The following is a 14,785-nucleotide window of genomic DNA, read 5'->3' as shown; positions in this document are numbered from 1 at the left end:
GGTGAGGAGATACTAACAGATCTTCCTGACATTGATCTGATTTCTCCTGAAAAAAATCAGCCTTTTCCCCCACTCACTGTCTCACACTTACTGTGGGATTTGCATTCTCTGAACCTGAGAGAAGCAGTGAGAAAAGCAAAGAAAAGAATAATCAAAACAATTCTTAGCTCATTTGCTGCTCCTGTGTTGTGCCAAAGCAGAATGCAATATGGAGATTGTTTACCCAGAGTGATGGTGTTTTGTTTCCTTGGCCTATCAGGGCCAAGCGCGTGTGTGTGTCGGGACTGTCAGCTGAAAATTGTGAGATTCTGTGCAGTTAAATTAAGTTTGGTGCTTTGTGCAAATTCAGTTAGATGTATTGTAATATTGTGTAATATAAAATAGAATAGTATAATATAATAAAGTAATTAGTTAGCCTTCTGATATCAATGGAGTCCTCCTCAACATTCTCTCCCCCTTGTCAGGGTTGCCCTGCTTTTCCAATAGCTTACTTAATCTGTTTTTGTTTGGGAGAAAATAGTTTTGCTAAGATTTTTCCAAGCCTGAGCAAGGCTGTGGTTAATGCTCTTTATGTTTTCTGTGTTAGGATCGCCTGTTCTTTGTGATGGAGTTTGTCAACGGCGGGGACTTGATGTTCCACATCCAGAAGTCGCGGCGCTTCGACGAAGATCGGGCCCGGTTCTACGCTGCCGAAATTATTTCAGCCCTCATGTTTCTCCATAGCAGAGGCATCATTTACCGGTGAGCTCTGCATTCGTGGCTTCCCTTTGTCTGAACCCCACGGCTGAGATGAGAGCTGCAGTTTTCTGCTTGAGTAAAGAAGTGTCACTTGCTGCGCACCAGGAACGAGTTGTCAGCCGGGGTCACAGTACCTCCACATTCCCCCTGCACCTTGGCCAAGGTGCACCACTTTCCAGGGGGGAGTGAAATTTCTGGGCAGGCATTAAATGAAACCTTCCCAGATATTCTGCCAGGTGAATGTAAGGATCTGTTGCTTTGGTGACAATGTGCCATGTTATTTCAAGGCTAAGACGTGCTGGCCACACTTCCCTGCAGTAGCTACTGTGTTTAAACCCTGTCTATTTCAATACCTATTATTCAGTGCCACTCATCTCAGCCACTAAAAGTGTTTTCATTCCTGCCACGGTCCTACAGCAGGAGTTTTTCCTTCCTGTCCATGTCTGGCACTTTGTGTTTGCAGCAGGATTGGCGCATTGTTGCCTCCATGCATCAGCCTCCACTCGAGGTCTCAAGGCGCTTCTCAGGAAGCTGTTTCCCTTACATAGCTCTCCTTTGTTGTTTGTCATTTTTCTGTACTCAGGGGGGCAGTTTGGTTATATTTTTTCCTTTCTGTGCTGCTGAAGTGCTCCCCTGTCAGCTCAAGCATAAAGGCATAGAGCAGCCAGCACGGATCAGAGCCAAGCTGCTGTGCAGAGCCCTCCCTGGGCCAGCATCACCATTTGACCAGCATCTTCCCTCATGCCCCAGAGACAGAGCAAGGCCTCTTCTGGGATGGAGTAGGACAGCTGGGGCAGGGAGGTGTCAGCACTGAGACAGTCTGGTTGTACAGATAGGTTTCTTTCTGCCATACTTCACACAACACCTCTGGCATCCTTGTGCCCAGAGCACTGGGGAGGAGGAACAGGCTGTTGTTTTCTTTGGAATGTTGTTACCTGGAATCCAGCAGTAAAGCACTGGATTTTGAGCATGGCCTGCTGTAGCCCTGCTCAGTCCCACTTGTGGCATGCCTTCACTGCAAAGAATAGTGTCAAGTCTCTCTTTTTTGCTGCTTGGTTACAGTTGTACTGCTGGGATCCAGAGCTGGATGCAGGATGGGACCAGTTCAATCCCAGCCCAGCTCTTTAGTGCCATTTCTGTGGATTGGGCCAAATGTCATCTGATTTGGGACTTTACATAGTTTAACCCAGTCAGTAGGACATCCTCCCATGACAGATAAACTCAGGTTTGAACTCACAAAAAACAGAATAGCTGAGGGCTAAAGTGGCCAAAGGGCTGGGGGCTGTACAAGGGGCACTTTCCTATCTGATGGGGAGATGATAGGATCAGCCAAGTAAAAGCAGCTTCTCTGTCTCTTCCTAGCTTGAGCTGCAGTACGAAACAGATGGTCAGGTGAGGACAGAGAATATTAAAATATTTTAAAGTATGAGCTCATGTGACATATATGACACAGTGAAATAGAGAAGGAGTGTCGTTTTAATATTCTCCATGTCCTGGGAGTCTGAAGATGACTAGTGATACATACTCTATGTATCAAGCTCCTAAAGCACAGTGATTGTCTGTATAGAATAGCAAATCTCCTTACTCTACAGCTGGATTTCAGTCTAATTCTTCCCTTGTGAATAATGCCAGCCGCTGAGAGACCCTGCCAGATAATTACCCAAATGACATTTCCTTAAAATAGTGACATCCAGTAGTTATTGTCAGTCATTCAGCAGCAAAACTGGGTCTGTGCATAACGTAATGCCTTGTGCTTACAGCTTGTCCTGTCTGCCCCAGCCTGCTGCCTGTGACAGGGCAGGAATAACTGATCCCTCTGGGTTTTGGCACTCTTCAAGTGCTGCTGTAATTCATGATAGAGACTGGAGGAATAATTGGAAAGCTCCTCGAACAACTGCACAGGCTTTGATCTTGTTGAGAAACTGGTTGAGCTGTGGAGTCAGGTAGCTTCAGCTTCATGGGGCAGGTCTGCAGGGGGGTGGGTGACTTAGTTTCTTATAATTAGTTGGGGTTCTGGAAGATGTAAGAGGAGAGAGCTGCTGGCTGGGGCTGCACTGAGCTGAGGTTGCTTCTGTCAGGTCACAAATGCCAGGCTCTGGGAGGGAGTGTGCAGGATAGAAGGGGATATTCAGAATGGAGTCACTGCACTTGTGTAAGAGAGTTTGGATCAAATTTTATGATAAGAATGTGAGTGCTTGCTTAGGGAGCAGGGGGCAGAGACACCAGAAATAGCCTGACCAGAAAGGGTTTTACCACAAGCTCTTCAAGGTGTCTTCTTTCTGGGTTTCCAGGGTCAGTGGAGGAAGAGGGTTGCTGCCCTAGAATACTCTTTGTCATTTGATTTTCTTCTGGGCTTAACCTAATAATACTGGATTATTCTTTGCCCCCTTCAAGACTGAGCAGTTGAGGAAAGAATCTGCATTTTCCAGTGCAATGAGTGCTCTCCTGCTAAGTTAAGTTGCATTTGCCCCAAGTGCTGCCAAAAGCTGGGTTTTCTGTTCTTTGAAATGCTAAAGAGGTTTGAGAGACAGCACTGAAAAGTTCATCAATAAATAGCTGAAACTTGTTATTGTGGCCTGACAGGATGGTGCTGGTGGCTGCTAAAATCAGGTGTTCATAGATTCCTTTTTCAGCCACGCCCAGGCAGTTTGAAGTAGCTGTAGAGCAGTATTTTTGCAATTGCTACTCTAAGTCCCTGGGAATAGGGCTTGGAGGTAGATGATGCATTTTGGCTATATGTGATTTTTAATTTAAAAACTGGCCTTACAGCTGGATTAGTTCTCTCATGAGATGGTTTTCATGATTCAACTGAAACTTTCAGTGAGTTTGCTCCTCATTTTGAGGAAACTCCTTTTTTGTTACTAAGCTGCGGCCAGAATAGGAGTCCCATAAACACACATTGTATGTATTTGGGGCTCTTTAAAAGAGAGCTTTCAGTTTCAAAAACCTTTATTTTTCTCTCTTCATTTGCAGCACTACAAAGGGGAGATGGCTTTCTGGCCTTATTGTCTCTGTCTTGCCCTGAGCTGAGGTTTAGCTGTCAACTTAGCAGCACCTATTTATAGTTACTTCCTGAAAACAAAAAATAAAATCAGCAAGTACAGTGGGGTTCCTTAGCCCATCAAACAGGGGAATGCATCCAGACATGACAATCTTTTTACGTGTCACATGACAGTATATTGTGCACCCCTAAACACAGGAGTAGGGCAAGGACATGTTTGGGATCAGCTCATGCTGGATGCTGCCAGGAAAATGTTAGGTAATAATCATGCTTATTGTAAATAAAATCTTTGCTCACAGGGCAATATTTGTGCACTGCTGCTTTCTCTAAGATTACTTCTAAAGGAAATTGCTGTGCTGGGCTCTGTTGCAGATAGGTAGGTTGGTTTGTCATTTTTTTCTAATGGCTGGATGTGCTGTTTTTCTTGAGGCAGCTCTTGCCGACTTTCACTTTCCAGTTCAGCAGTTCCCAGGGCAGAGGAAGCATATTTTGGCTTCTGTGCTTGCCAGAAACAAAACAAAGCAGCATATCTGAGCAGAATTAGGTTGCACAGTGGCTTACTCAGTACGAGGGAGCTGGTCCACTCACAGTCTGCTAAAAAGCAAAGAGATAGTGGATGGCTGTAAGGGTTTATTTTAAAAGCAGGACATTTCCTTCTGTGTAGCTCTACTGTGAAAATGTCTGGTCTACACTGCTGCCATCAAACTCAGACCTTGGCATGGGCTGAGGTACAGCTTTGGGAGTGGGTGGATCCACATGCCAAGGTCACCTATTGAGTATTGAGGGCAGGTGCAAGTATTTCCTTAAATTTGGTTGTTGTGGGGTTGGATTTTTTTGGAAGAGGGGGCTTTGAGGCTTACAGTAAAATACAGTGAGACCTTTCTAAAGGCAACATAAAGCAGTCAGCCCAGCCTAGCGGCACAGCCTTAATTTCTGTGACAAACCTTTCTCTCTCTCTCTCTCTCTCTCTCTCTGCAAATATGTCTCACTAGCAGGATGCCTGGGCTGAGAGGGTTTCTTTTCAGAACACACCTCCACCACCTGCAGAGGTGATACAGCATGCAGGACACAATGTCAGCTGTGCACCCTGTACTTCAGTGGTGGTTTTGTCAGCCTGAGGTGTAGAGTTGGACACCTCCATGCCCCAGCTCAGTGCTTGGCACAGCACAGGAACAGATCTATCCTTAAGGCTACAGGTGGTGCAGCATGGAGGTGATGCAGCTGGCCAGGAGCCAGAGGAGATAAAACACTGCTGAGAAGGACTGGTTATTGGCTGGCTGAAGAACCTTGTTTTTGCCCTGAGGGCTCGTGCTGGTCAGCTCATTTCGCTGCCTTTTTGTCTGTCTTGGTGTTTCTAATGCAGCTGACCCCTCTGGAGAGGCTGGGGGGTCTGCTGGTGCCCTATCCCACCTCTGGATGTGGGGGGGTGTGCAAAGAATCCTTGTGCTCTGGTGTGTTGGCCCTGTGACTCAATGGTCTTTAATAGGATGTGTGGTCCTTTTGGAAGGCAAAAGATAATTATGTAATTATCCAGATGAGAGCATGGTCTGGCCTTGGGGCTGAACTCCAGCTCTTGGGGAAAATAAGATAAGCATGTTAGCAGGCAGTGTTTACTCCTTTCTGTGTTACCTGAGAGCATCTCCTTACTGTGTGAGGGACTTCTTATGACAGGGAAAAACTTTCTCCTGTGGGATCTGGAAAGATTGCTGGATACTGGCTGGGCCTCTGAATTCATCACCTTTCCTTGGTGGAGGAGACCCATCAGGTCTGCAGCTGTGTGTCTCATGACTGCTGGCTTTTATAGGGAATGGGCTTTTTGCAACAGGTTAATTCCCTGCCAATTCAAACAATGAGCCTGTGACACTTGAAGGAAGCTTTACATAAGCCTTTTATGGAGACCAGTTTTGCTGGAAAGACTGCTGTTAACTGAAACAACACTAAGGTTTGTTTCAGCAAAATCAATTAAAAATTACATGCTGAAAACAGAAGCTGAATGCCTTTCCTAATTACATACAGCCACTGTTAACAGGGCAACTTTTATAAGTGTGCTGTTTGCTTTTTCCATGGGTCAAGACAGTGTAGACATGGGATTCCTCATGTTCACTCTTTGCTTTGTTTTTTGGTTGTTGGTGTTTTGTTTGGTGGTTTTTTTTCAGCCGGTGATTTTGTTTATTCTGATGCCTTTTTTCACATCTGGAGCCAGATCTTGTTTCCCCTGAAGTCAAGGGGCTTTCCCCAGGGAGGTAAATGAGCAGCTGAGCTGGATCTGTGTCTGATAGCAGCAGTGCTCTGCAAGGCAAACTGGCTGGCTGGGGGGCTGTCCAGGGATTACTGGTGGTTTGCTTAGGTGCTGTGCATAGCTTTGTTTTCTTGGTAAATAAAGATAAGCCTTTGGTTCAATCAGGTGTTTTTAAGCTTTTCTGAAGGATCTTATAAGAAAGACCTCCAGGCTGCTGCCTGGAGACCTGATAACAGCCTTCTAATATCTGAGAGGGGTCTACAAGAAGGCTAGAGAGAGACTTTTTGCAAGGGTATGCAGTGATAAGACAAGGGGGAATGGCCTTAAACTGAAGAAGGGTAGATTGAGGTTAGATATAAAGAAGAAATTCTTTACTCTGAGGGTGTGAGGCCCTGGCACAGGTTGCCTAGAGAAGCTGTGGGTGCCTCATCCCTGGAAGTGTTCAAGGGTAGGTTAGACAGGGAAGGTGTTCCTTCCCGTGGCAGTGGGGGTTGGAATGAGGTGATCTTTAAGGTGCCTTCCAACCCAAACTGTTTTGTTGCTCAGTGAAAGTTTTTGCTTGAATGTGCTGCAGTCGATGCCTCTCTAGGTAGCTGTTGCTGATTTGATGTATTTATGCCTCTCTTCCCCATGGATTTGGCTGTGTGAACAGAGTTGTTTGCATCTGAGGAAAGGGTGGGAACAGCTCAACCAATGCCAAAATGGGTGTGAGTCTCCGTAACCTCAGCTGTGAGATCTGCTCTCTGTCACTTGGAGAACTCTTTTTGGGAGAGCTCTGAGGCTCAGTGCAGTGTGGGATTGGGGCCCCGAAGACCAGAGGGGATATAAATGTAAGCAGAGCAAAATGAAGGATGTGCTATTTTCTGAGAGCAGCAGAAGGGATGAAATATAAGCTGATTATCTGGTGAATGAGTGAAGCAAATCAGCTAAAAGCTGCAAACTGGCACAGAAACCCCACCAGCAATCCCATCCCTACAACAACTGCTTAGTGTAGAAGAGGAATTTTCATGCTGGAGTCTCTGGAAACACTTCATTCAGCTTTAGAAGACATAAAGGGATGTGTCTGAGGGTCAGGAATGTAGTGAAGTCTGTGGCTATCTTATCTGACAGTCAACAGCTCATGTAGACTGATTTGTGCTTCTAGACAGTGCATCTTCCACAGAGTTTTCCACTCTGATGTGGCTGTTGCATGCTTGTGAGATGGGCTATTTTACAGCCTCTGGCATGCTGGGCTTAAAGGGCTGTTTCTCTGCACTTGATCAAATGGAAAGTACAGAGAGGAAAAAAAGCCCGGCCTCTCACGTTTCCGTGTCATGTTCAATCAGTCAGAGTGCAGGACAGTTTAGGCCTGATTTACAGTTGTGCTTACCAAGAGCAGTCCTGTTTGGAGATCCACATATCAGATCTCTGTGCCCCATTGACTCCACTGTATATTGTCTGTGAACTTTGGGGGAACTTTCCACATGACTAAGGACTACTGAATAGCCCACAGAAGTTGTTGGCTCTGCTAGTGTCTACTTTTCCCTTTATGGTTGTTTAAAGGGACTGATTTAAAACCTGCAAACCCTGCACATAATGAGTTTGTATAAATCGTTAAAAAGCCCAGCTCGAAGGGGCCTCAAGAGTTTGTGTAGTTCATCCACCTGCCCCAAGGCTGGAGAACCTTTGCTGAATGCCTGTCTCTCATACTTTCACTTTTTTTTGGTGTAGCTGCTATATTTGCATATAAGAACATGTGAACTCTTACAGGCACAGACTCATTCAGGGAATGCTTGCAATGAGAGCTTGGTGTTGTTTGAGAATTCTGGTGCTGGTGCGATAAAAATATAAAAATAAAAAAAATCCCCTCATCTGTGGAGGGGATAGGTGATTAGATGTGAGTTGTGTTCTGGCATTCCTTTTGTGACTAATACATCCTCATGCAGGCATTTCACAATTAAAGAGCATGCAGATGCAATTAAGAAATAGCTATGTGTAACAATTACAGACAAGTTTGCAAAGAATGGAGACTTGGAAACCAGAATTAGGCTCTATCTTTTAAGTCCTAGAGCACCAGCGAATATTCAGAATAGAAACTTTTCAACAAAAATACTGGTTTTCTGTCTTTCCTGCTCTCTTCTTTCTATTTTAAAGGCATAGAGGTCACCAGAAGGAAAAAACATAAAAACTTAAATATATTTTATGTTACTTAAAATTTATTTTTAAAAACTGCCCCTAAATATAACTGCTATGTTTTTAGCCAGAATTGCTCATCTGACTTTTAGCATGTTCCCTGATACCAAGGGCATTCAGGTGTATGATTTCACAAATTTTGAAAACATTTGCTCTGAGCTCTCCAGAATTGCCCAGCATTATTCCAGTAATTTTATTGATCTTTGTACCCATCTCAAAACGAGGAAGCTTTCAGTGGCACTCTCTGAGAACATGAGCCCTGGGTTGGCATTAGGGAGGCTGATATATATAGCTGGGGAAAAGGTCTCTCTGTCAACCTTAATAAATGTTTTGTACAACTTCTTGAAAGAAGGATTATGCTGACAAAATGCTGTTGCATCTGCTCCTCTGACTTGCTGAAATGGAAGATTTCTTGCATCACAACATGTTGCAGTGAGTGAAGTTGCTGCATTTGTGAGGGACACAATGAGAGACTCTGTGTTGAAATATTTGGCCTGCAGCAATAGCTGTAGTTAGCCAGGGAGAATTTGACTTACTCTTTTAGCTGCAGCAAGATTGGCACCTGATGTTTCCTTGATCAATAATCCCAATGTTTAGATCTTGTTCTTTATGCCAGGGAGCAGGTGGGTTACCCTTCTTTTATGCAAGCAGAGAAATTTTGTAAAGCTATCCAGCAGCTTTTAGTATCAGTGGCGCATCACTGTCACACCTTGTCTATGGATTCTATTTCAGAGCCGCCTGTAGTGATATAGATATAAACTAAAAATAATAAGACAATGGAAAATTTCAACCACGACAGAGTAGTGCTGCAGTAATAAATGTTTTACAATTCAGAATGTCTGCGGGAGAGATTTCCCTCTCCTGCCAGTGGTACCCTGGGCAGGATGGTGGGCAGAGCTTTGTGTCTGCCCTCTGTGTGCCAGCTGAACTGCTGCTGGGGCTTGTCCTTAGCTGCTGGTGCAGGCCAGGTTGCTGTTTATGGGGCCTATTCTCATGGAGCAAGGGGAAAGCATTGCTCATCATTTGGCCTCTGAGTCATGGCACCTTTGCTGTTAATAGGCTGGAGAACCTCCCCTTTTATGAGGCTGTGCCTGGGGGCACAATTTAATCTTGGAATTGTATTACCTGGTTATTATTCCACTGAAGCAGCAGTGGCAATATTCCAGCTGACAACAATGGAAAGGGGAGCAAGCCTTCAAGTCTCAACTGTGTACAAATGTGATGTATTAGAACCACAGAGATTCTCCATGATCTGAGCTGATTCCTTCTGAATCAATTAAAGTTTCACAAGCACGATTTATTATTAACATCCAGAGCTGCTTTCACAAATCTCTCAGCAGCGTGGTAGAGGAGTGCTCATGTGCTCATGAATCAAGAAAATGACTTCCAAGTAGCAGAGTTATTTACTAGCTAAATCCCTGATCCAGGCATGCTGCCATGGCTAAATCTATCCAATAGCATGTGTGTGTCTGCATCTGAAGCGTTTCTGATCTGAAGCATTTTTGTCATGGTGCCTGGCCAGAGTGGGTCATGCCATCTTTGGCTGTTGTTCTGGAAAAGGAAGGGGGATGGAGGAGGGGGTAAATTGAGAAAAGCAGGGTTAGCTGTGCAAGGGAGCAGGGGGACATTTTGCCATGTGCAAACCTGTGTGGCAGCAGCGGCAGGAGGAAGTGCTCCCTTCGGACTCTCCAAGGACATTCCAGTCAGGCAGCGTGGGCTGTGGTGGTGAGGCTGCCCTGTGCCCCCATGTCCAGACTCTGTGGCACTTGTGCTGAGAGTCTGAGCTGGTGTGTGACATTTAGCAAGCAGGCTTTGGGTTTTCTCCTCCCTTCTCTGGATCTTGTTACGTTCCTTTTGACATTTACCTGAACATGAAAATGTAGCAGGGTCCCATGTCCTTGTTGACTCGTGCCTAAAAGCTGAATTAGTGTGCTTTGTATTTCTGTTTGTCAGTATCTCTTAGCCATAAGTTGAGGAATTGTATGCCTATCTATGCTTTGGGGATTTAGACACAATCTTATCAACTTTTTAACCTTTGACATTTTTTGCACTTTCTCTTTTTATTTTTCCTTTTACTTTATAACCAGTCTTCCCAGCTGGAGCAACCCATTCCAGTATTACTCATATATATATATATATATATATATATATATATAATATTATAATTTTTCATATATTTTGAGCAGTAGCTTGAAACTTCGTGCCCAAACAGCAGCTGCACAACCAGAATTTGTACCTTCAGACTCTGTTGAGCACAGAGGGAGCAAAAACCTTGGCAGCTGACCCCTGCTTCTTGCTACTCTGTCCAGCCTTGATAAATGAGAAAGCCAAGGAGAAGCTGTGATTGCTGCCAGCTGGCCAAGCTCCCAGAGAGACAGTCCACCCACTGGGAAGGTCAGAAGGCAGCTTTGCCCAGCCACTCCACCCTTGCAGCAGCACAGAACGTGGAGCCAGAGCTGGGCCTGCCAGTCCTGCTCCTGCTGGGGTCTCTTTGGGGCCAGAGCCAATCCCCACGGGAGGGTGACAGCTCTTGGTGTCCTTTGTGCTGCTTGGGATGCAGCAAGCCAGGGGAGATCAGGCAGAGTCAGCTAATACCTGGCACTGCAGAGTTAATTTTGAAGTTGGGGTGGCCCATGGATGGAAGCTGGTCTGCTGGTGGTAGGTTTGAGATAGGACTGGTGTAACTCCAGCCTGAATTAATGTTTTCCCCCCCTATCATTACACAAAGAGAAAATGCCCAAATAAGCCTTTGTGGCACCATATCTGTTAAATAAATATCTTTTATCAGTGACTGAGCCACTTGAAACATAGTTCCCTGTCTGCTGTCAGAAAAGGCCATACTAAGCTGTGCTGCTTCTTAGAACTCATGGGGTTTTGGAAATGAGCCAGAGGAAAGGGAAGCCAGCTTTCAAACCCCTAAAGCCACAGGTCATCTGTGGCTTGAGTGGGCTGAAGTTGGGTTCATGCGTGGAAAGTCTCTGTGTCACAGATTCCCCTACACTCTTCTGATCTTGTGAAATTGCTCTGCTCACTCAAACTAGTGACTGCCCTGACAGGGATAGCCCCAGGGGAAGGACAGCTATTTGGGGTGGTAGTTTCCCATAAATTTTATCTTGCAGCCTGCCCTCTTTACTGCCCCTCATCATCTCCACTCAGAGCTGCCTCGAGGTCCTTCAGGACTGATGGTTTTCCCAAGCCACAGGACAGTCAGAAGTTCCTGCCAGAACTGTTGGATGCTGCTTCCCAGCATCAGTCTGTGGCATCTCTGGATCCCTGCTGGCCAGGAAGCGAGGCAGCAAATGCCAAATACTGCCAGTAAGCTGTCCCCATTGGAATGGGGACACATAGAAAAGAGAGGATGGTCTTTGAAGGCCAGGCTGTTGTCTGTGCATGAGTTAAACATGGTGTGGAGTACTGGGTATCTCATGTTCTGCCATGTCTAGCACAGGGCAATTGAAGTCACTGTTTGCCTGAGAGCCTTCCCTACTTTCTCCTCCCTTTATTACAAACCAGGCTCATGCTGAAAATCTCCACCTCTTCTCCAGGGAAGCTCCTAATATTTCCAAGTCTTTGCTCTGCCTGTGTCTTCCTTGGAACCTCGCTGTGGTTTGGGACAGTTCAGGTTGTTCTCCTGTTCCCTGGAGGATGCAGTTAAAAGCTGTCCTTCAGCAGAGCTGGGTTATAGAAACAGGCACATCATTCCCAGACAATCCCTATTTCCCTGAAGCCCACAGCATGCATGGGTGGCTGGAGCCTCTGGGTATAGCACAGGCACTGCTTGCTCCCAGGCTTTCTCTGGGCTGTGCTGGCACAGCCCTGCACAGCACTGGCCAAGTGAGTGTCTGTCCCAGCACTGTTATGTAAGGAGGAATTTCAACATTAATTACCTGTCTTGGCTTTGGGTTTCTTTCTGTCTCTGCTGACACCAGAATGAGTCTCAGAAGATTCAGCGTGGCTTCCACAAACAAAACAAACAAACTTTATTTCACAGGCTCTGGGCTTTGCTGATTTCTGCCAGGAGCATCCACTTTTCTGGGATGTTTTCCCTTTGTTTCCCTGCCACTGAGGAGGGACAGCAGTTTTTCTGGAGATGCTGCCGAGCATAGTTAACATGGTTAAGTATTTGAGCTGCAGGGAGGCTGGCACTTCCAGTCAGGCCAATTAAAAGGGAAAAAATTAACATTTCCCTTTGCTCTCAGCCACCTTCCTGCATTCTGAAAGGGGGAGGGGCAGGGAGGGATGCCATCAGAGCTGTAGAGGTTGGCTGGAACAGAAGTGTGTGCTGGGCCAGAGGTGTCTGTGTGGATCGTGTTCTCCCTAATGGCTTTCCTCCCCCCATCTGAAGTCATTAATGCTCGTTAAGCCAGGATGGAAACAAACCCAAACAACAACAGTCTACAAAATAATTCCATCACTCCAGACTAGTTCTTTTTTTTTCCTCCAGTGAAGCAATTAGTCTCCTGTGATCCCATTTTTAGCCAGGCTGGAAACAACCAGCCGGACAATAGTGAATTCCTCTTCTGGCAGAGCAGTCATCGGATCTGCTCCCTGATGGGAAAGGTGAGGCGAGTCCTCTTGCCTGTCTCTAGGGGAAGAATCTCCCTGCAGAAATTCCTGTGGGCCTTGCTGAAAGCCCTATTTTTGTGCAGCCTCTCCCAGTGAGTCACAGCCTTTGGCTCCCTGGCTACTCTGAGTGCTCTCAGTACCATGGCTTTTTTGCCAGCCCACTGCGGGGTTTAATTCTCTGTGGTTTTGCTCTCATGGGTGTACAGCCCGTCCCACTCGCTGGCTGATGATGCCAGTTGTGGGTGCCAGAAAGTCATGAAGTAACTTGTGGTTTATACCAACAGCACACCCATGTAGGACTCGTGTGGAGGCGGGGTGAGACTTTCCAGTCTCGCTCATTTGAGTGGTACTTGGTCCTAGGAGTGGCTCAGCCCATGTTAGGGGACAGTGCTGTGGAGCAGTGGAGTGTGATATGAGCAGGGTCTGCTAAAATCTGGGGTGTGTGATAGGGAAGAGAGGGGCTGGCTGACATCACTGAGGCTGCCCAGAGAAGCTGTGGATGCCCCATCCCTAGAAGGGTTCAAGACCAGGCTGGAGGGGGCTTGGAGCAACCTGCTTCAGGGAGAGGTGTCCCTGCCCATGGCAGCTGGGTTAGAATGAGATAATCTTTAGGGTCTCTTCTTACCACAGCCATTCTGTGATTCTCTTCTATGATTCCCTGAAGTCCCGTGTAGCACCACACAGAGCTGTGGGGGGAGCTTGGCCAGAGCCACCCAGGAAATGACTCCATTCCTGTAACTGCTTGTAGCATGAGTAAGGTGAAGTGTTGTCCTCTGCCCAGGGCAGAGCCTGCAGCTGTGCCACACACAGGGCCTTCCCCTTACCTTTGAGGTTTTTGTAGGGTGTGGGAAGCTCTGGGTTCCCCCTGCCATCGCTGCAGCTCCCTGCAGGGCACTGCCTGCCAGGCATGCAGCACCTTCACTGCCCTGAAAAGCATGGATGGGACAGGGGGGACAGGTACAGCTGGAGAGCACTGTGGCTGTGCTGCTGGAGGAGGAGACTTAAATCACCAGCAGAAGGGATCTTGCTGTCTTTGGGTTCTGAAAAGAAGCCCTGATGCCACCTTAGCAGCTGGACAGTGCTAAATGCAAACACTTCCCTTTCAGGATGCAGGAAGGCTCTAAGCCCAAATCCACGTTTTACCTCATGCACATGAGGTAAAAGCCACAGGGTTTCTAGTCAGGTGCCAGGAAAAGCTGCAGCCGCCCAGGAAAGGGCAGCTGAGGACAGAGGGGAGCTCTGCTCGCTGGCTGCTGGGATTAAGAGCCGCTCACCGCGTGTTTGAGTCATGTGTCACCAGCGCCGAGCTCTGACTCCTCTGGAATGAAGGTGCCGTGTGGGCACCGGGGCCGGCGGGCTGTGCAGTGCTGCTGCTCAACATGGAAAGCCAGGGTGGAGAAACACTTGGCAAAGAGATCTGCCAGGCAGGCTCATCTGGGGATGTGCAGAAAAAGTGTTTCTGCCTGATCCGTACAGCTTGGATCAGCTCTGGGACACGGCCTGCTGCATCTGAGCATCACCCTGGCTGTCGGCTGCTCCCGCTCCATGCAGGGCAGGGCTGCCCTGGTTGCTGTGGAGGGATGAGAGGCTGTTGATAAACGTTGTCATCTTGTTGGGTGATCTCTGGTTTGAGTCATTCCAGCCACGGTGGTGGTTGCTGGTGGTGCCAGGAGTGCCAGCGGGCACTTGGGGTGGGGGCACAAACCAAATGCCTGAGGGTTGAGTTCCAGGTGGGTGGGATGGCTGTGGGGATGCCAGCACATGTGTGCAAGGGAAACTCAGGGATTCCAAACCTGCAGCGCCAAATTTAGGGATTGGCTGGAGAGGAAGCAGGATGGGTTTGCATTTGTACCACTGTGGTGCTTCCCAAGTCACCACAGGGACAATGGGAGGTGGGAAGTGAAGTAACCTGGTGTTCAAAAGCTGATTCCAAATGCTCTTGGACATAACCTTGATGGGAGAGCAGCTGCTCTGTCACGATGTGGTTGCTTTCCTGTTAACAGCCCAGGACAAAGCTGTGGGTGGTGAGCCCACAGCACCACCCCCAAACAGTGTCCTGTGCTCTCACA

General features: G+C 47.1%; 1 protein-coding gene across 3 annotated transcripts in view; it reads left to right on the top strand.

Moving 5' to 3' along the window:
• PRKCH (protein kinase C eta) overlaps positions 1-14,785 on the top strand; it is a 113,736-nt gene that overhangs the window by 68,115 nt on the left and 30,836 nt on the right. For all 3 annotated transcript variants that reach the window (XM_038139591.1, XM_038139593.1, XM_038139592.1), the window contains exon 10: positions 587-741. In XM_038139591.1, coding sequence (XP_037995519.1) covers positions 587-741 — 155 coding nt within the window. The remainder of the gene's footprint in view (positions 1-586; positions 742-14,785) is intronic.

The sequence above is a fragment of the Motacilla alba genome, chromosome 5, assembly GCF_015832195.1.
Source record: "Motacilla alba alba isolate MOTALB_02 chromosome 5, Motacilla_alba_V1.0_pri, whole genome shotgun sequence".
In the NCBI taxonomy this organism is placed as follows: Eukaryota; Metazoa; Chordata; class Aves; order Passeriformes; family Motacillidae; genus Motacilla; species Motacilla alba.
The sequence above is the reverse complement of the archived record's forward strand: the minus strand, read 5'-3'. Positions and strand labels throughout refer to the sequence as shown.